Here is a 23,145-nt window from a genome sequence, read left to right on the forward strand (position 1 = left end):
GTGCCAAGAGGAATTACACATCAAAACTGAAGTCATTATTCACTGAAACACAATGGCTCAAGGAGAGGGATGATTATCAGAATAACAACATAAATCTTATGTCCATTCGTCAAAAAACTACCTAGCTAATTGTATGGATTCAGAAGACTTAGAATATACTGTCTCATTGTCCACAACAATATTCAAAAGCTCCATGATATTTCTACATTATTTACTTGATAAGGATCTTTACAAAAATATATTACTCACAATTTCAAGACCCATAGACATAAAATGTTTTATTCATTTACATAACTTTTCCTTATAACACTTTTAAAATTAGCCTTCCTCCTATATCCAGGTTTTTAAAGACCCTGTGCTTTTCACTGTATGCCCAAAACTACAGTAAATTACCCATCTAGGATTAATAAAGTTATTTAATTATTGTACTAATGTGCTCATAGTTTTTGAAGATGTTTATACTTAGTTTCCATAAAAGGTTGGGGTTTGACTGCGGAGGGAGCTTTATATAGTGAATGTTAGTGTATTTTGCATAGTAAATTCATCTGTTTTTTTGAAAACTGTAAGTACTTAGTAATAGCTTGCTGTTCTACCTTGGTGTTCTCATCGCGCAGGTTGAACGTGAGCTCCAGATTGGACAGGAAGTAGTCAGAGAATTCAGGATACATGTCCAGAACCTCCAGAAGATCCTCTCTGTGGATGGTGTGCAGGTCGCAGTAGCTCAGTGCCCGAACATCTGCGTTGGCTTTCCCTGGCTTGGCGTACAGATGAATCATCTCTCCAAAAATATCATTCTTACCTGAGAGGTGGGTGTACAATGATCAGAGAAGAGAGGGAAGAGAAGATAAAGCAATGAACAATGAAGGAAATGGACAAAGAGTGAGAAAGGGGAAAGCAAGTTTCCATATTAGAGCGTGTGTGATTGTATGTAGGCAAAAAAGGTTCATTGTCTATTGTAGTAGTGATATATGAGGCACAGCTCCCAGAAGTCATTTAAAAACCAAGTAGTGTTACATGGATTAATGCGATGAATCCGTGTGACCAACCTGAACCCATTGCAGAATCTGCATGAGGAAATGCGATTCTGAGTTTAGATCTCTCAAAGAAAAACATCTCTCAGTTCATAATTTTTTTTTCTGTTTGCAACACATTTTTGACTTTTTTTCTCACATTTCCAAGATACAGACAGACACTTTTATCCATGAAATTAACATTATCATTTTCACGACCTGTGCCACATTGTTTAAAAAGCAAATACACGCGCGCCCATCTCTTCACCCATGGGTGTGCTGGTCTGAAAACAAGGTGTGGTCAGGTGCATTGTTGGCGTGTTGCTATTTTGAGACAAATGAAAATGACTGCACAATTGACCAACAAAAACCCAGTCTTAAATCAATGGCACAGTATTTTTGTTTGTTATTTAAAGGGCATGTTAGTAATATGCACCTTTAGGCAGGTGCACAACGTGCGTACACTCTGCTTGTTACACACATAGGGAAGCGCAACAGCACATAAACATGCCAAATATTAAAAATAAAAGGCCTACATGTCATAATGGATAGTCATTGTATGTATCAGAATTACTTATTCATGCAGTAATGACAATGAAATTGGCTAATTATTTGACTAATCATGGCAATACACACATGTATTTAAACTGACTCGTCAGGTTGAGAGTGTCTGTATTCCACCATGGTGCAAGCGCAACTGACTTTTAAAGGGAATGGGAGATGACACCCTGATTGGTTTATTGCATGTTACGCCCAAAACACACACATAACTCATTAAGAGACTAGGTACAACCTTTTGGACCATGCGACTGGCGCACCATTTTTTTCCGTTGTTAAACTAGCAAAATGGTTCCCTTTCATGGTAACATCAACGCTGCGTAGTCACTTTGGGAACGCCTCTGCGTGATTACGTCTTGAAGCACTTGTGTAATTGAACCAATAGTGTAACGGTACGTCAGAGCGGGTGACGTCACGGACCAGGAAACTATAAAGCACTCCTGAGAACAAAGAACGCTAGCTTCTGCATCTTCAGCAAGCGCTCTGTGTATTGTGTGTCTTATTTGGTGTTGTTTTGTCTGTTATACAGCTCGAAAATAACTCTTAGTCCGAGGGCAAGAGTATTTTCAGTCCACCAAGCACTTATATATATATATATATATATATATATATATATATATATATATATATATATATATATATAGAAAGACACATTTATAAAATATGGCGGTAGAACAAACAGGCAAGCAGCAGTTCATTCAGTGTGCTTCTCCCTGCCCTCGCTTCATCACGGGCGGGGATACACACGAGTTGTGTGTAGCCTGTTTGGGAGTGGAGCATGCCCAGGCAGCTCTTGAGGGAGCTGTCTGTGTGCATTGCGAAAAGTTAACGCTCCATACACTCCGTTCACGCCGGGCGTTCTTTGACAAAGATAAAGAGTGCAAACTGGATGAGCGCTTTCTCCCTGCCCGGTCACAGCCTCAGCGTCGGGGATTACCATTCTTTCCCGACCTCCACACCGAGGTGACGAGGTCGTGGAAAAAGCCAGCACAATATCATGTATATAACCCTCAAACATCTATATATTCCAATATATTGGGGCTTAAACAACATGGCTATGGGACGATGCCTCGGGTTGAAGAGACGCTCGCGAGCTATCTCTCGCCCGAGTCCGCGCCGTCCCTAAAATCCCAGACGCTGCCCACCAGACCACTAAGAACAACATCAGCTCTGGTGGGCAAAGCATATGCCTCAGCAGGTCAGGCCGCAGCGTGTTTACACACGATGTCTGTCCTTCAAGCATATCAGGCTGACCTGCTGCAGGAGATCGATGAGAGCGGTGAGGCGAGCTTTGATGTAATTCAGGAACTTCGTAAAGCCACTGATCTATTTCTCCGTGCCACCAAGGAGACGGCAAAAACAATCGGTTGCTCTATGGCAGCCCTGGTGGCAACGGAGAGGCATTTATGGCTAAACTTATCAGACATAAGAGAAAGAGATAAGAGCGTCTTATTGGATGCGCCGCTGTCTCCCCTGGGCCTCTTCGGCGACTCTGTCACTTCGGTCGTCGAGAGGTTCCAGGAGGCAAAAAAGCAGTCAGCGGCCTTCCAGAAGTTCCTTCCTCACGGCTCTCTCCCGTCTGAGGCTGCTGAGCGGGAGCAGCCTCGGGCGTCTAGCAGCTCCTCATCCGCGAAGAGAGCGCAACAAAAACAGAGTGTTGCTGCCCGTGCTCCCCCGCAAAGAGCTTGGGGACCGGGACGGGCAACGCAGCCGAAGCCTTCCCGGGTTAGAACAGATCTGAGGACTGTTATTATCGCCAAGAAGGCTTCGAAGAAGTCCTTACACCAGTGGCCCAGGACTTCCGAGGGTAGCCCCCTCTGGAGGGGGTCCTGTATTAAAATCTATAAAATTAACTCCCCTCCGGCACCCTCAAGGGGACGTTCTGCCAACCCTGCCACCTCGTGTGCTTCAGGGCACAACGGTCCCCACCGACCCTCTGAGGGGGGTCGGCCAGCGCTTGATTCGGCTGCTCCCTGCCGGTACGATTTAGGACGTAAATAGATTTACGTATGCTAAATCGTTCAGTACAAAAACTCAAGTTCAAGATGCTAACACTCAAACAGATCACCACTCAGATCAGGTCCGAGGACTGGTTTGTGCAATAGATCTGAAAGACGCTTACTTTCATGTGTCAATCCATCCTTCACATTGGAAGTACCTCAGGTTTGCTTTCGGGGGCGAAGCTTACCAATACAAGGTCCTTCCCTTTGGCCTATCCCTTTCACCCCGCACCTTCACGAAGTGCGTGGATGCAGCCCTGGCTCCTCTGAGACTCCAGGGCATCCGCATACTGAATTATATCGACGATTGGTTGATTTTAGCTCAATCAGAGCAACAGGCAGTTCTACATCGAGATGTAGTTCTGTCACACATGAGAAGGTTAGGGTTGAGACTCAATGCCAAGAAGAGTGTGCTTCTACCAGCTCAGACTACCAACTATCTAGGGGTAGTTTGGGATTCTACTACGATGCAGGCACATCTGTCTCCTGCTCGAGTGAATTCCATTCTCTCAACCGTGAAAGGGGTGAAATTAGGCCAGTCACTCACTGTAAAACAGTTTCAGAGACTGTTGGGTCTGATGGCAGCGGCGTCCAACGTGATACCTTTTGGCCTGCTGCACATGAGACCCTTACAGTGGTGGCTCAGGACCAGGGGGTTTTCTCCGAGGGGAAATCCTCTCCGCATGATCAAAGTCACGCGGTGATGCCTTCGTGCTTTATACATGTGGAAGAAGCCCTGGTTCCTGTCCCAGGGTCCTGGTGTTGGGAGCTCCTTGTCATCGAGTAAAGCTAACGACGGACGCATCTCTCACAGGCTGGGGGGCGATCATGAGTGGTCGCTCGGCTCAGGGTCTTTGGGAGGACCATCATCGTTCTTGGCACATAAATCGGCTGGAAATGATGGCAGTATTTCGAGCACTCAAATACTTCCTCCCAGACCTGAGGGGCCACCACGTGTTGGTCCGTTCAGACAACATGTCGGTGGTCTCATATATCAACCATCAGGGGGGTCTGAGGTCTCGTCAGTTGTACAAATTAGTCCTTCGGATCCTCCTGTGGTCCCAGGGGAAGCTCCTCTCCCTGAGAGCAGCTTACATCCCGGGGCATCAAAATGTGGGGGCAGACATCCTGTCGAGGCAGGGGCCGAGGCCCGGGGAATGGAAACTCCACCCCGAGGTGGTGGAGTTGATATGGAAAGAATTCGGTCGCGCAGAAGTCGACTTATTCGCCTCGAAAGAGATGTCTCACTGCCCGCTGTGGTACTCACTAACTCATCCATCCCCCCTGGGGTTGGATGCCATGGTTCAGACGTGGCCGAGGCTGCGTCTGTACGCCTTCCCCCCGATTGCTCTGCTCCCCGGAGTTCTGGAGAGGGTTCGGCGGGACAGGGCCCGTCTCATATTGGTAGCCCCGTTCTGGCCAACCCGAGTATGGTTCATGGACTTAGTGTCCCTTCTAGACGGCTCCCCCATGGAGATTCCAATCAGGCAGGACCTTCTGTCTCAAGCGGGCGGCACAATAATTCATCCCCACCCGGAGTTATGGAAACTGTGGGCTTGGCCTCTGAGGGGGCCGAGCTCATAGAATCGGGTCTCCCAACTGAGGTTGCGGAGACAATACTCCACTCCAGAGCTCCGTCCACGAGAAAACTATATGCATACAAGTGGAAGCTGTTCGCTACTTGGTGTAGCCAGTCTCAAGTGGACCCGTTCCACTCCTCTATCAGTCACGTACTGCAATTTCTCCAAGAAAAAATTCTCGGATGGTCTAACTCCTTCTACATTGAAGGTTTATATAGCAGCAATCTCCGCTTATCACGCTCCTTTAGAGAGTGTTTCTGTGGGAAGAAACCCACTAGTCATACGTTTTCTCCGTGGCACCCAGAGGCTGAGGCCGGCTGTACGTACAAAACTCCATCCTGGGACTTAGCTATCGTACTCGAAGGGCTGTCTGCGGCTCCCTTTAAACCTTTGGAGGAAGTACATGAGAAGTTCCTCATGCTAAAAACTGTATTTTTGCTGGCTATTACATCTCTTAAAAGAATTGGAGATCTTCAGGCACTTTCAGTTGCTCCTTCATGCTTAGACTTTGCGCCTGGAATGGTCAAAGCTTTCTTGCATCCTAGACCTGGGTATATACCCAAGGTCCCTACTCATGTCCCAGGGCCTATTGTACTGCAGGCCTTTTGTCCTCAACCTTTCACAAATGAGGATCAGGAAAAACTAAATCTGCTCTGCCCAGTGAGGGCTTTAGACACCTATGTCCACAGAGCTGCCCTGTGGCGAAAAACAGAACAGCTGTTTATATGTTACGGGTCCCCTAACAAGGGAGGTCCCGCGTCTAAGCAGAGAATGAGCAAGTGGGTGGTTGAGGCCATCTCTCTTGCTTATAAGTCATCCGGACAGCCCTCGCCTTTGGCCGTCCGGGCACACTCTACCAGGGGTATGGCTGCCTCTGATTTCGGGGGTTCCCCTCAATGATATCTGTGATGCTGCGGGGTGGTCATCTCATCATACCTTCGTTAGGTTCTACAACCTTGACTTGGGCTCCACTCCAGGGTCCTCAGTACTGTCATCCTGAAAGGTGATTCAGACAGGCATTTGGTCTTATGGCCTAGTTGGGATAGCGTTCCCAAAGCGACTACGCAGCGTCGATGTTCCCATGAAAGGGAACATCTCGGGTTATATATATATATACTCCCTGCACGCCTGTGAGCGCTTGCTTCATCCGTATCAGAAGCTAGCGTTCTTTGTTCTCAGGGGTGCTTTATAGTTTCCTGGTCCGTGACGTCACCCGCTCTGACGTCCCGTTACACTATTGGTTACACAAGTGCTTCAAGACGTAATTGCGAGATGCTTACTTAGTGAAGTTCCTAAACGCAATTTAGGGAGGAGCGAGCCCATCTAATCTTCCAATCAAAAGCATATAGAGAGCTCGAGTTGAAGATGCTTCAGTGGACAGCAAGCCAAATTAGCTAACCTAATACCCTAAAGATTATATGGGCAAACAAACTCGTTAAAAAATTGTAAAATATAAACTGCAGAAATAAATTTAGAATTGTGAGAAAAAAAAAATCCGCAATTACCTTTTTCATTCCGTGCCAAAAACAGGCTTCCATTGATTGCAAACTCACAATTTGGTTACAATGTAACTTGACACACACTGATGTGAGCGCATATTTCTGAAAGCCCCTGCAAGCTTCTTGAGGACATGTGCCAACAGAAAAGTCGAGGCCTGACAGCACATTTCTGCAGCGATACATATCAAAGGTCAGACCTGACAAACAAACGACAGCCACCTGGGCAGTGGCCACCTGCCACCGTATCTAAATCCGGCTCAGGGTCGTGGCTAAAACAATTTGTGCTGTATATTGCACATTAAGTATTTGAGGTAAGGCTATAAGCAATATGATATTAGAGTAACGGAGCCCGAGCCAGAATTATTGTACAGTGATTAAGTGTCCATCTGCAACACTTTCATAAGACAACAGATTCTTGCTGAGGTAGTGAATCCTCATCTGAGACCTAAGAATACATACAAACCAGGAGGTAGCTTCTCTCAGCAATTTCGTGCAGTGTACACCAGGTTTCTGCTGAGTTGCATGAGTATGTTAGTGTGTGTGTCTTTTTTTCTTCCCCTGGCCTTATTCTGTTAAAGCCAGCTTGCGTAGGAAGAGAGATGGACCATTTAAATTCGGCTTACCCTGCTCCACCTGCCCACTGCACCAATGTGGCTGGAGCATGTGTGCACGAGTGTATAAATGTGCCTGTAAATAATGAAACTAGCACTGTCACTCATGGCTCTCCGTCACACTAAGTGACACTTCGTAAATCTAATGAACAAGGGAAACATGCACCACACTGCTGCCACTCTCATTCCCTCATCTTATTTAATTACAACCTTTCTCTCCCTCATTCTCTCATTTTCCCTCAGCTTTCCTCTATTTCAGTCTCTCTCTATCTATAAAAACATGATGAGCTCATCACAGGAGAGATATCCTTGAATGAAGGACAGCACTTCTTTCATTAAGTCTATTATTACATTGTGAGCCTCTGAGCTGTTTATATTAAATTTAGATGAGTGTGCAAGAACCATACTGTAAGACCCAATTTCCACAGCATTTCAGTAATCTGCTATTTGGACAATGATACTGTATATATATATATATATATATATATATATATATATATATATATATATACACACAGGGGTGCACATAAGTTTTTCAGTCTGGTTCTCATGAGAGCACCTGGAGATTCGGGTTGGTGCTCACACTGCACATAGTGTGACCCATTAAATATAACTTTAAAAAATAAAATAATTAATAAAAGCATTATTGCACTTTATTTAGTTCGTTAAAAAAAAAAAAAAAATAATAATACTAATATTATAACACTATTATATTTTAAAAATAAAAAATAAGTATTAAATAAAAACACAATTATTTTATAGCACACTTAAAAATACAATGCTGATATAAAATAATTGTGTTTTTATTTAATACTTATTTTTTATTTTAATATATAATAGTGTTATAATATTAGTATTATTATTTTTTTTATTTTTTTTAAATGAACTAAATAAAGTGCAATAATGCTTTTATTAATTATTATATTTAAGTTATATTTAATGGGTCACACTATGTGCAGTGTGAGCACCAACCCGAATCTCCAGGTGCTCTCATGAGAACCAGACTGAAAAACGTATGTATATATATTTTATTTGTATATATATATTATTTATTATGTATATATATTTTTATTTTGGTCATGCAAGCGCACCACTTATCTGCACCCCTGGATATATATATATATATATATATATATATATATATATATATATATATACAGTCAAACATTTTTTTATATTTTTAATAAACTGTATTAATGAATGAAATGGCCTGGCGATCAAAGGACAACATTTTTGTGAAAGTCGTGGAACAAACTCCATTTTAAATATAGATTCTAATCAAAGTGAGATGTCATCACCATGAAGTTTTGATGGTTTTACTAGCAGGTTTACAAGCTTACAGTGAAGGTTTGTTTAATTGTTCATCGCTCACCCAAGATAGCCACCACTATATCGTCTCTCAGAATCTCGATGGATCCCCTGGCGAGAAAGTAGAGAGCTGTGAGAACGTCCCCACAATGCACCAGCGTGTCACCTGGTGGGGCATGGGTGGTCTTAAAGCGCATCGCCAGTGCTCGCAGACATCCTTTGGTTGCTCCACGGAATGCTTTGCAACTTTGGAGCAAACTTGTATTCAGATGAAGACAGATATCAGCCTGCAGGCACTCTGGAAAGCCCTTCAGTACCTGCAGAGAGGGGAAGAGAAAGAAAAGGACAGAAGGAGTATTCCCCATGGAGAAGAGGAGAAGGAGGGCAGAATGATTGCAGGTTTTTAAGAGCTTTGCGTTAGAGCTCAGATTATACAATGCTAATATAGCCCTGTCTCCCTCAACTGCAAATACATAAAAGATGAAGCAAAGTATGAATAGATCTGGGAGCCTTTGTTTCTGCTGCATTGCATTGTGTTTGACTTTGATTTGCTTTTGCTTCATATAAAATGATATATGGCACATTAAGCAGAGGAAAATGCAACTAGCACTTATGTTCTGACTCATCTAAAAGAAAAATGTCTAAAAAACACTATGTTTCTTGTTTAAAGTTAGATTTGGGATGTCAGCCAGTGAACAACAAAGACTGTTATGGAAAGCATAAATCTGCAGTACTGACTGACTAAATTGACTGACTAAATAATCTGATGCCTAATAAAACAGGAAATGTCAATATGACCTAGGTCCATCAAAGTGAAACTAATTTAATAGAAGGAAAATAACTGAAAAAGAAATGCCTGTGTGCACGATGAGTCACAATACCCATGGCCATTATCTTTGTAAATAGAGTTTTTGATTTAACATCAGTCTTTAAATGGACCAGACTTTAATTACTTTGATTGGCTATAACATTTAGACTACGCTTACCTCATAAAACGGTATGTATTTGACCGACACTGCTCAAGGTTATGCACAGTTAAAAATCAACTGTATGCTTCAATAAAATATACAGACATTATGGAAAACATTTAAGGGATAATGAATGCAGCTTTTTTGATAAAAAGCAAACATTACTCTATACCTCCTGCTCACCAGGGTGTTGAAGTCAGTCCGTTTGAGTGCGTATAAGAAAGAGACAATGCATATCAGATCACTGCGTAAACACATGAACACATTTGACATTAATACTGTGTGACTGAGATTGTGTGATGTTAGAAACACTAGATAGCTTAACACACTGACACATATACACTGATTGTTTAATGCATGTCTTCAGAAATTCATGTTTAGTGAAATAAAGCCTGACTCGTACCATGTTCATGTCGATGCCATTGGTGTATGTCCATGCGTGTTGAAAGTACTCCTCCAGTCTTTGTCTCAGCGGGTTAGGGATCTGATGGAAGCGAATGAATTCTTTGACCCGAAGCATCTGCAGATGGTATCGAGCTGTTCCAGAGTACAGGCGCTGAATTATAGCAGACACATTCCCAAAGATACTAGCATACATCAGAGCTAAAACACAAAGCGAGAAAGCAAAGGTCAGGATTCAAGTCATTTATAAAGTCAAATCAAGATTTTTCTTTTTTTAAAGTTTCTGAAAGTCTCTTATACTCACCAAGGCGGAATTTATTTGATCAAAAATATATTAAAACTAATATTGTGAAATATTATCAATTTAAAATAACTGTTTTCTATTTTTAATGTACTTTAAAATGTAATCTATTCCTGTGATGACTCTTGATGACTCTTTACCTTCGCCCACGGCACACCTCCAAGGGCTCGGAAAGAGCTCGGAAATACTCGGTACAGTGTATCTGTCTTTTATAAATCTGATAAAACTAAAGGATGCTAAACTACTCTATAGATACTCAAGATTAACATGAGATTGACCGAAACTGTGTGTGTTATGCACACTTTAAGTATTCTTTGATGAACAGAAATTTCAAATGAGCAACATTTATTGGAAATAGAAGTCTTTTATAACATTATATAATGACTTTACTGTCACTTTTTCTCAATTTAAAAGATATTTGCTGAATAAAAGTATTAAATTCTTTGAAAAAAAAATTAGATGAACAGTAGTTTATAACGTTCCAAACAACCAATTAGATTTGAAGGACAGTTTAAGTTTACAGTTTATGTCAAGTTTAGGCTTACAACCAGAGTTAGGCGCTTCAGTGTTATTCATCTATCATTTCCCTCTGATTTTAGGGATAAGTTATGAGTAAGGTTAGGTTTAAGGGTAGGGATAGGGCTAGGACTAAATTTTCAGATACGAATACAAATATACAAAATATGTTGATCCTGGAACATGTCTTACTTAGCAAAATCACAGTGACCAGGTTTAAGAGATTGAATATACAGTTTGTACAGTATAAAAATCATTATGTCTATGGAATTTCCCCATAAAACATGGAAACCCACTGTGTGTGTGTGTAACCTGTTTGGGAACTACTAAGATTAAACTGACATAAAAAGGTTGTTCTGTCTGCTGTACTGGTGATTTTGATGGCATAAGTTAGTTTTAAAGGTGCGACATATTGATACCCACAGCCAATGAGCATGACACAGATGGAGAAGATCTTCTCTGAGTTGGTATTTGGCGACACATTTCCAAAGCCCACGCTGGTCAAACTGCTGAATGTAAAATACAGAGCTGTCACATACTTGTCCCTGATTGAAGGGCCCGAGGAGCGGTCACTGACGTTGTACTGCTTGCCGATGGACATGCCCAGATTATCCAACCAGCCAATCGTGTGTGCCAGATAGGGCCTTTCCACATTGCCGATTGCATACCATATGCAAGCCAACCAATGAGCAATCAGCGCAAATATACACATGAGGAGCATGAGGACAGCCGCCCCATACTCTGAGTAACGATCCAGTTTCCGTGCCACTCGGACCAATCGGAGCAGTCTAGCAGTCTTCAGTAGTCCAATCAGAGTCGTGGTCTGAATGAGAGTGAAGAGCAATAATGTTACATAATGTAAATAAAATATATATATATATTGCAAGAAAGCTAAAACAGCCTGTCATACATTCATATCTCTATCCATATTTGCGCATTATAACTCAGCTGTTGCTGTATTTTATATTTAATACCTTTTTTTTTTTTTTTACATTTTCACTTTGAGGGTGTTGGATTTGTTAAAATCCAAAACTCAGAGTGTGAACAATATGAATAGCATGAAAAAGCATTAAATTATAAAACGCTTCAAATAAATCAACCCACACATACATATGCATATACATATGCTCACCTCTTCTGATCCTGCCTCAAATATGAGCAGGTCAAAGGGTATGGCTGCCACCATGTCTATGAAGAACCACCCCTTGAAGTAATGCACAGCTATCTTAGCTGGATGGCTGACCACCTCCTCGTTGGTGTTGACGTAAGTAGTCCGGAAATTGATAAGAATGTCTACGATAAACATAATGTCCACTATGAGGTCCACCACATTGAGAGGACTGCAGGAATAACCACACTCACGTCTCCTCTCCTCCTCCAGGTCATTGAGCAGGAAGGCCGCACTGTAGGGTGTGAAAATAGCGGTGTAGATGACTAGCAGCAGAATCAGCCAATCCCAGACTGCCTTAAAGGGGCTGTAGTGTAGAATGGTGAACTTGTTGATGCGTGGTGTCTGAAGCTTATACTCTGGAAGCACGTCGGCGCCTAGCGACAACACCTGTAGAATAGAGATGTAGTTACTATGACAGCAATAGTGCTTTTATATTTTGCAACTATTAATAGCACAATATAATATTAGAATCTGCTAAATCAGAAGCTGGAAACAACGCAGTGACTCCTGTATGAAATGCACACTATACAGTTTGTAGAATGTTAAGATCATTTGTCTTTAGTTTGGATTCAGCTATTCAGTTAATTTTTTTAATTAGAAATTATATTATTAGTATGGCAATTTGTCATGTTCATGGATTCTACAATGTCTTAAAATTTGGTATAGCATACGTTTACTTGACAACATGCACCCGTGCTGAAGTTTATGCAAATCATAATGAGCATGTTATCCGGAATTATCTGAAAATGGAACAAATTGTTATTCAGTTTAAGCCAGTTTTTTTCAACCTAAAACATTCCAGTTTAATTTTGAATTTAGTCTAAATTAGGGATTTTTAATCCCAGTTTTCTGATGTTAAGACTTTTAGACTTCACAGTATAAATAAAATATAAAGTATTTAATATAATTTTACCTGACACCCGGCACAACGTGGCATCATGCGCGCCAACAATTTTTCCCATCCTTAAACTAGCAAAAGTGGATTCGGACACGCCCAAAGCGCTTTAGACCATGTGCTTAGATCGCTAAAATAGGGCCCTTAGAGTTTTTGCTACTGTACCTTTAAGACTAAAATCTGAAACTTGCATTTTTTTTGTACTGGCACAGTTCATACCATTGTTCAAGGCAGACCATGTTCCTGAACAATAAATAGCCACTGATGCATAAACGTGGGAGGTAGTATGTTAATGTAATCCTAGTTAGGTGCCAATATAGTGAAAATTTCTGATCAAACCATTTTTGCAGCTTTGTTTCAAGAAATAATCTATTTGGATTGGTGAGGATGCCTTAGATCTTGAATGTTAAAGTATGTCTACTTAGTACATTGAGCTCCTTCCTTTTGAAAGAGCATGGTACTGTGTGTCTACTTTGTAGAAATTTGGGGAAACTAAAGAAAGAGAGAGAGCAATACATCATTGCTTATGATTCAAATTTCATGATCCAGCTTTCAGATGGTAATGTGAAAAGCAGAGAGAAGGCCACATGGTGACAGGTCACGGCTGAGGCAGCCATGAGTTAATAACGGACCACAGCACACCATCCAGCCGGAGAAAAAATTACATACAGAAACACTGTTATGTCCTTCCCATCAGGGAACCAGCCTGAACGAACAGGACCAGTCTGGGTGTTCAGTAAGCAAACGAAAGCACATCATTATTTATATCGCATAATATTACAGCATACAGAAATTCCCTGGATGCCTATTATTACAAATGAGTCAACAGCAGCTTTTGGTCTGTAAAGCATGCTATGACAGCATGTGTGTGGGGCATACTAGGACAGTCTCAATGTCACAGTGGCAATTCTCATACACTGATACAGAGAGGATGAGAGAAAATTTCCACTTTTGAATCTCATTTGATGAAAACCATGAAAAGGACTTCAGAGAGTTAACGAGGAAATGTTTCAAATATATATATATATTTATGAAAGATTATAGGCACTATATATATATATATAAGTCTCTAATGCTTAGGAAGGTAGCATTTATTTGATTAAAAATGCAGTAGACACAGTAATATTATGAAATTACAATTTAAAATAACCATTTTCTGTTTAATATAATATATTTTAAAATGTAATTTATTCCTGGGATGGTGAAGCTAAATTTTTAGCAGCCATTACCCCAGTCTTCAGTATCACATGATCCTTAATATTTTTGTGGAAACTGTTAAACCTTTTTCCAGGAATCGATGATAAATAGAATATAGAATATGAAATAATATGAAAATAGAATATGAAAATATTTCAAAGGAAGAGCATTTATTTAAAATGGAACTTTTTTTTTTAATATTATAAATGTCTTTACTGTCGCTTTTGATCAAATTAATGTGTCCTAGCTGAATAAAAGTATTAATATACAGACCCCAAAAACATTTATTTTTTATTTAGTGCACAACACTCAAAATGGGTAAAATGTCTCAAAATGGTGCAGGTCACAAATACTCTGCATTGATCAAGTCCGTCATAATTAGTTGAGCAATTGGCTGTAAACCATGTGTTCTCCTAATTACTATATCTGTCAGCGTCCCTGGGTATACGTAAGCACATCTGTGTGTCACTTGACAAGTTGTGTCCTGCCAGAATGAAGTTGTCCATGCAGTGGATAAATAAATGATTGGGATTTAATTATTAATCAATAGTGCAGTGCAGTAATCAAACTCTTGCTTTTAGTGACCTTTGTTGGCTTACTTCACATTCACCTTTACTGCACAGTAGATACTGTGGAGAGCTTGGTTATTTTTATGCTTTTATGAATGTGTTAAAAACACATGGTTGAATGTGAATATAAGTGACTACTTTGAGCTCATGAGGAACTTTTTAAGTTTAATATTCTGAGGATTTTATTATTATTAAGAAGAGAATAACAAGATGTATTAAAAAAGAAATAAAAAGGGTGAATCAAAAAGAGTGAAATCACATTCTGTATAAAGGTTGAGGGTGCGTGGGAGGCTGAATTTCAGGATTAGATGCCAAGACCCAGTTTAATTAGAGTCCAACTCTCCAACACGACACAAAGAATGGAAAAGACGAAACAAGCCATCTGTGTGTGTAACTGGCCATCTGGTTAGTTACAGGCAACAAGTCTATAATGTGGCAAACAAACAACAACAGCACCACTGACAGAAATAGACAGAAGAGGAGGGAGAGCAATACAAAATGTGCCAATATTTTGCATATATGTGTTTAGTCATTAATGATGCATGTATGCATATACTGTACATTGTCAAACCTACTATGCTATGTACTAAAATAAGTTTTATTTACTTCATGTTTCATGATTATTTCCTACAACTTATTGGTTCCTTACAATGTATGTGGTTATAAAATACATGTATGTTAAATACAGTTCTTTTTCCAACTTCGTTCTGTGTTTCACTATTGGGAATTGCCTTGGGCGTGACCAATTACGGAAGCTCCTGTGACACCACGTCTGTCTTTGACCTTTAAACCCACCTTTATCACTCAGGTCGACACCTATCGAAATCATTTGCGCTTTCTTCCCGTGAGGGACTATAATCTTTCTCAGTAGTACATCCGAATTTTTCCTGTTTTCACATAACTAACTGTTCAACAGGCGGACTGACATTTCCTCCACCGAATGCAACATCAGTTGGATGGATTGTGTTGAGTGACATCACAAAATTTAGAATAGTGTCAAGGCAAGCTATTCTTCAGACTAAAGTGTATTAAATCACGACAGTAGTAACTTAAGTGGCATCAAGTCATCTTCAGGCTCCTCTGACCTCCTCAACTTAGACATGGATGACAAGAAAGAGGAAGATAACTCTACCTTTCTGGCCCAACAGTCTAGACCCTCCACCACAACTGACTCGGCCTCTCTCAGGCAGACAGTAAGCTGCACAAGGTGTGTAAATGAGCCGCGGTGAAACTGGGCCTCGCCTGGCCCGTGACCCAAGATGCAGAAGGAGCAAAGAGGGACCTTTACAATGGAAAAAAGCTACCACCTGCTCAACCCACAGACAGACAGCTCCTGCTCGCTGTGCTTGCTTTCATGAAAAGGATGTCTTGCCATTGGTCAAGCCCCTTTAAGAGTAGGTGGAATTAATTCAAACACAACCGCTCTCTCACTAATGCATTCATATAAATGTAATCTTTACTTTGCAACTTTATCTTTATACAGTAAAACTGTAATATACTATGCCAAATAACTGTTTTCTATTTTAATATACTTTTTCTTATTTATTCCTGTGTTTGTAAAGCTGAATCTTCAGCAGCCATTATTCCAGTCTTCAAAGTCACATGATCCTTCAGATATCATTCTAATATGCTGATTTGGTGCTCAAGAAACATTTCTTATTATTAACAATGTTGAAAACACTTGTACTGCTTAATATTTTTCTGGAAAGGGTGATACTTTTTTTCAGGATTCTTTGATGAGAAGTTAATTGTAAATGTCTTTACTGTCATTTTTGTTCAATTTAAATTATTCTTGCTAAATAAAGGCATTATTTAAAAAATATATATTACTGACTAATAACAGTAGTGGACATTTAATTTAGCTGATACTTTTATCCAAAGTGACTTACAAAGGAAGAAAACTACAAAGCGATTCACCTTAAGCAGGCAAGAACAAATAAAGTGCTAAACAAACTTTCAAACATTGTCTAGAACAGTACAGGTTAGAACAGGGAAGGATTTAACAAATGGTGAAAGTGTAGAATTTTTTTTTTTAGAGTCAACATCACCAGCATGCAGTTAAGTGCTTATGAAAGAGTGAATATTTCAGCCATTTCTTTAATATTGGTTCGAGTAGGGTTCAGAAGGCCATGAACGTGAATGTTCAGGAACATGATTTCATGCCTTTCTATAATAATACAATGATGTGCCATTCACTCAGCAACTTCAGGCTTCTGAAGTGGACGAAAATTTCTAAAAGTGAGTGGTGGCAAGTTGTGTGTGCAAGAACACTGTTTTGGCTGTGCTTCAGCTCTACGTGACTGTGTGGATGAATATGCATATATCATAAAACAGTCACTACTAGGCTTAAGAGATACAGTGGTGGTCAGAATTATTTGGCACCCTTGGTAAATATGATCAAAGATGACTGTAAAAATAAATCTGCATTGTTTATCCTTTTGATCTTTAATTCATAAAATGATAAAAAATCATCACAATGAGTAAAACCAAAGAATATAGTTTTGATGGGCAACAAAAGATTGTTGAGCTTCACAAAATAGAAAATGGCTGTGAGAAAATAGCTGAAGCATTGAAAATCCCCATTTCCACCATCAGGGAAATAATTAAGAAGTTCCAATCAACTAAAGATGTTACAAATCTGCCTGGAAGAGGACGTGTGTCTAAATCGTCCTAATGCGTGGTGAGGAGGAAAGTTTGAGTGGACAAAGACTCTCCAAGGATCACAGCTAGAGAATTGCAGAGAATGGTTGAGTCTTCTGTCTCAGAAAGCCTAAAAAATGATCAAAACAGCACCTACATTCCCACAAGTTGTTTGGGAGGGTTTCAAGAAAAATCCTTTGCTCTCATCCAGAAACAATCTCCAGCATATTCAGCTGTCAGACAAGACTGGAACTTCAAACACGATTGGCTTCTACGGTCAGATGAAACTAAAATAAGAGCTTTTTGGCAGCAAACCCACCAGGTGGATTTGGTGCAGACATGGATAAAAAGTACCCCATGCCCATGGTTAAATATACTGCTGGATCTTTAATGTTGTGGGCCTATTTTTCTGCTGGAGGTCCTGGACATCTTGTTCAGATATATACTGTAGTATCATGAATTCTATCAAATACCAACAGATGAAAAATCTAAATCTGACACTTCTGCTAGAAATTCAATAATAGGCCATGGTTGGATCTTCTATCAGGACAATGATCCAAAACAAACACCAAATCCAACACAAAAATGTGTCACTGAGCACAAAATGAAGCTTCTGCCATGACCATCCCAGTCCCCTGACCTGAACCCTAAAGAAAATGAGTGAAGTGAACTGAAGAGAAGAAGCACCAACATGGAGCTGGAATCTGAAGGATCTGGAGAGATTCTGCATGAAGGAATGGTCTCTGATCTCTTGTCAGGTGTTCTCCAAACTCATCAGGCATTATAAGTGAAGACTCAGAGCTGTTATCTTGGCAAAAGGAGGTTGCAAGAAGTATTGAATAAAAGGGTGCCAATAATTGTGGCCATCGTGTTTTGGAGAAAAAACATTTATTTCATAATGTGATTTTCCCCCAACTTTCAATTCTTTTCCTTCAATGAATTAGATTTTTGCTCATTTTATGAATTAAAGATCAAAAGGATAAACAATGCAGATTTATTTTTACAGTCATCTTTGATCATATTTATCAAGGGTGCCAATAATTCTGACCACCACTGTATAACCAGTTTAGATGGAATGGATCTCAAGCTGACTTGCTTTGCTGACTTGACATTACTGTAGCTATACCCATTAATAGACACGGTTCTTCCTTCTAAATAAACTCCAGCACAGCGCTACAACAACCCATAATAAAAAAGACCCTTCACAATAGATAATGCTTTACAATGAACATGTTAGAGAGCTACATATGGCAATTGATCAATAAAATAAACAACATTTCATATCCCTCAGTTCTCGCCATCTCTGAAAAGCCAAACCAATGTTGATTCTGGTTTTATTACGAGCCCTGTTGCATTCTCTTTTTGCCAGCAAACTCTCCTCTGTTCTGCATTATTTTTTATATAACGGTGATTCCCCGGAGGTTCGAGATTTAGTGTGCTCCATGTCAACCTTTCTCGTTAAACTACTTTTGAATTTTGTTAATTTTTTACAAAAAAAGTTACATAGCATACCTTTAATTATTTAAATGACTTGTTTTGCAGTGTTTTGAGAAAGGTTGCAACAGTACCCTAAAACAATGACTAAATGTTGATTTGGCAAATTGGTTATAACTTTTTGTAGAAAGATTTTATTCACTGAAATAATGTGCACTGATGAAAACACAGCATCAGATCACTTGGTGTTCGTGATGTGAAATCTCTAAGTGGTGTCTTCGAATTCATATTGTCAGAAGTCAATATTTTGAAGCATGCAATTCACTGTGGTCTCTCTTCATTACCCACCATTGCACTGGTGAATCTGAGGGTGAGATATGCCTCATCATATTATCTTGTCTTTTCACCACACCGGACACGACGGCCACACTGCGCAACAACAGCTTGAGGCAGCTGGAAGCGAAAAAGCGAACGTTGCAAATCCATTTGTCCTTTGTGTCTGAGCACTTGGAGTATGTCAGAAATAGAACGGGGCATCAGTTTACTGTCAAGGATTTGTCCTGTTGCATTGCACCACATCCAGTAGACAGCATCACCGATTATAATGGGTTCTACTTCTCGACACATTGTTTTGGTATTTGTGAATATGAAGTAGATTAATCATCTGCTTTACATTTACCTGGCACTTGCAGTCCTTTCACAAACTTGTCCATGCTTAGTGCATAACCATGCATCATTAATTTATTTTACACGGCTCCCTGCAATACTCAATTCTGATTCTTCAACTACACCACCTAGTGGTCTGTTATTGCACAACAACAACCGCTACAACTGATAACAGACCGCTCAAGCAGGTACTGCAAGTCATCTTGTGGTAATAAAATGTCAAATTAATCAAGTAGCCGCATAATAAGTGGGATAATTACGCAGTTGGACCTTGTATAACACTGAAGAGGTTTCTTTTGCATAACAATCTTCTGACTGTACAGGGGTCGTGCCCCCCAGTTTGGGAACCACTGATAAAGTGTGTGTTAGTCCTGCCTAAATTTTACTCCCAGCTGCAGGCCTCTTCTTTCTATAGTTATTGAAACAACTCTTTATATGTCTGACTTTCCCACAGAGAGACACTAATATAGTATTTAACAGTAATTAATAGCCTTTTGTGAGAGCACTTTGTTAACTCCACTTTGTTTGGGTGCTGCATTTATAATAGTAAATGTCTCTCACCTGTGTGACCTTCTCTGTGACATTGTGTGTCCGATCTTTGACCTTTGGTGCAATGATGGTTTTCTCTGAGGAATGCGGAGATGATGCCCGCTTGTCATTGCTTGTCTCTGAGAAGTTTAGAGTGATGAGAGGGATCTTGTTGATGGTGCTGTACTTGGTGAGGTTTGAGTCAGACGTGGAGCCCAGAAGGCTGGACTTGATCTGATTAAATGGACCTGAAGCACACAAACACAAATTATGAGCAGGGTACAAATCTCGTCTAGCATGAGTCACTTTAATAGAGACATCAACACTGTTCATTTTAAGAATCTGCATTTCCAGACCAATATTATTAAAATTATCACTAACAACAACAATAACATTTAAGTCAGTTGCAAACACAAAATACAAAGACAGCAGACGCACAGACAACAGAGACATGCCAACGATTAAATCAAAGAAGTGAAGCTTTAGCCATACCCCCAGCCATCCAAGAGCGCGACACTAGCCAATGAGAAAAGAGCGAAAGAAAGAGGGAAGGGGAGCAGAGAATGATTTAACTTTTGAAAAAGTGAGGAGGTCAAAGGTTAAGAGAATTTGGTATCATCTCAAGAACTCTACTGATGTAAACAGATCGCCGAACTGAAATGGTCCACACAGTCTTGTAAATCGGAAAGATTTATGTCAAGAAAGCTTCCAGAATCTAAACAATCCATTCTCCTGTGGAATACATTAACCTTAACTCCAGGGTTTGAAAACCATGTTGGTTTAGAAAGAGATTTAGAGAAAGAAAAGGTTGAGGAAGAAAAGAAAAAAAGAAGAAGCTGCAAAAGCTGAAACTTAGTTCTTAAAAAAGGTATTTCTATCCCATGCACTTTCATGTCACGTAAGTCATTACGCATGCAAATTTCTCCTCTGTCTCTCTGTCACATGTACACTTATTTATCAGTATTTTCTTTGAAAGTATTCTGTGGTTGTAAATTTGATGCATTTCGGGAGCATTCAGTGTAAGCCCGGGCATGCTTCATACAGGCAGGCAGGCAGGCATGTGCTGAGTAACAGCTCTGTTACCTTTAATACTACGCCCATTATCTGAGAGAGCAACAGATCATGGATGGACAGGGTGAAAGGAGAGAAAGACAGTGAAAGGCAGTCACCAAGCATCAATGATAGGTGAAATATATTAGGTTTTTAAACTGTGCGTGAGGGTATGTGTGAGTAAAGAAATCCTGAAGAAGTCCTCAGAAGAATAGCAGAACCTAAAACTCATCTTGTGGGGATGAACCCAGATGGAAAGTGGGTTCATAAAGGTTCATAAATAATTTAGGTGGGGAGGAACTATTAGCATAAATAATGATTTTGGTTGGATTTAAACAAATATGAACTTCCCAATATTTTTGCTACAATTAGAAAACATCCTAAGGGGAAAAAAAAAATAATAATAAAAAAATAATTTTTATATGTATCCTATATTACCAGTTAAATTAGTATTATCTTTCAAAGACCACTTTCTTAAAGGGGGCCATGACATATGAAATCAAATTTGTCTTGATCTTTGACATATTAGAATCTTTGTACCGTTAAAACATTCTGCTAGTTTCATACCTTAAAACATCCTCCTCATTATAAACAAAGCATTTATTAAATCCAGTAACAGCTCGTTTGGATATTGTGGGATTTACTCACACGCAATAACAAGTGGATGTTGATACTGTTCTATGCAATGACATTAGGCAATCTGTTTACTGACAAGCCTTAAAGGAGCCGGATCATTAAAAAACGGATCATTTAAGACAGAGGGTCAGAATGAGGGTTGAAAATAATTGTTTTTACACAGACATTTGTTGTTGTTTTGTGCAAAATCCATGTCACGACCCCCTTTAAAGTGGCATTTTTGCTCATATAACAAATGTGGTTACACTATTTTAAGGTGACCTTGTTACAGTGTAATTATGCGTACATAAATACTGAATAATATTAATTAACTACATGTACTTTCTATAGGGTTATGATTAGGGGTGGTTTAGGATTAGTTGCATGTAATTATGCATAATTTTATTTATTAATATAGTATCTACATGTAACGTGTAACAAGGACACTAAAATAAAATGTTACCGCAAATGTACACTTTTTTAAATTATATATTATGTAGAGACCAATAGTTTTAAAATGTGCTTAAATGATAATGCTGTGAGATGGTTTACTGGAAATTAGGGGTGTGACGAGACAAGTAGCTCACGAGACGAGACACGAGATTGAGTTCAGGAGAACGAGACAAGATTTTTACCCACTATTTTTAAGAAATCCTCTTTCTAAATTAACTAAAATAGTGAAGTATTGTTCTTCCTTAGTTCATGTAAAGTTAACTAACGTTAACTAATGAAACCTTATTGTACCTAAGTGTTACCATAAAAATGAATAGCAGTTTTCTTTTAGTCTTAAGTGCAATCAATAAGTGCAACCATAATCAAAGCACTCTCTCAATATTCAAAGCGCTTTTCTTCAAGCATGATACAGAGCTGAGAGATGCTTACAACTACACAGCCCAGCCTAAGTTAGCTTTCATATTGGAAGATTATGATGCATGCATCAGGGAGCCGCTTTCAAATGTGGGGTTTTGACATCGGATTTGAATACGCGGTCGCGAAATTGAAAGTAAACGCGAGCGTATAGGGAGCGGCAGCAACCGTTATCCAACTGAATTAAATGGTTTTTATTTCTATAAAAAGCAAAATGACAGTGGAGGCATAATGTAAACATAGTGGTGGCATATTCTTTCCTAATTTCACCTTCACACTATCACGAGACTGCTTTCCGCCTCGACAAGAAATTTTCTCACAATTTAGTCTCGCGAGATCTCGTCACACCCCTACTGGAAATCTTTTTCCAAGTTTTATTAAATATCTTGGTCAATAAACAACCTTTAGACAATTACCAATCAAAATTATTATCATATTAAATAAAAATATCATATTAAAACAAGTTTCCTTGGACTATATATTACTTTTGATATGATATGCAAATGTGTGCATAATAAGATTGTATTTTGCATATTAAAATGTATATTTGGCATTTCATTCAGATTAAAGCAATGGAAATCAGGTTTGTAAAGTACTTGAATTATGATACTTCATTAAGTATTACTTTGGGGAATTTGTACTAGACTACTAATGAAACATGCATTTCTAGTATCACATTATCAAAAGCAGCATATTTTTTACCTTACTATTTATATTTCAAAGTACAGTCTACATATTTCACTGGTTATCATGATGGGAT

The 23,145-nt window shown here is 39.5% G+C and overlaps 1 protein-coding gene across 1 annotated transcript in view; it reads right to left on the reverse strand.

Moving 5' to 3' along the window:
• Positions 1-23,145, reverse strand: part of kcnh7 (potassium channel, voltage gated eag related subfamily H, member 7) — a 62,994-nt gene that overhangs the window by 8,423 nt on the left and 31,426 nt on the right. Inside the window, exons 5-10 of the mRNA XM_067374261.1 lie at positions 19,887-20,101; positions 11,886-12,311; positions 11,177-11,576; positions 9,938-10,137; positions 8,631-8,883; positions 594-799 (exon numbers count right to left, since the gene is read on the reverse strand). Of these exons, the coding sequence (XP_067230362.1) occupies positions 594-799; positions 8,631-8,883; positions 9,938-10,137; positions 11,177-11,576; positions 11,886-12,311; positions 19,887-20,101 (1,700 nt within the window). The remainder of the gene's footprint in view (positions 1-593; positions 800-8,630; positions 8,884-9,937; positions 10,138-11,176; positions 11,577-11,885; positions 12,312-19,886; positions 20,102-23,145) is intronic.

The sequence above is a fragment of the Chanodichthys erythropterus genome, chromosome 21 (assembly GCF_024489055.1).
Source record: "Chanodichthys erythropterus isolate Z2021 chromosome 21, ASM2448905v1, whole genome shotgun sequence".
Taxonomy (NCBI): domain Eukaryota; kingdom Metazoa; phylum Chordata; class Actinopteri; order Cypriniformes; family Xenocyprididae; genus Chanodichthys; species Chanodichthys erythropterus.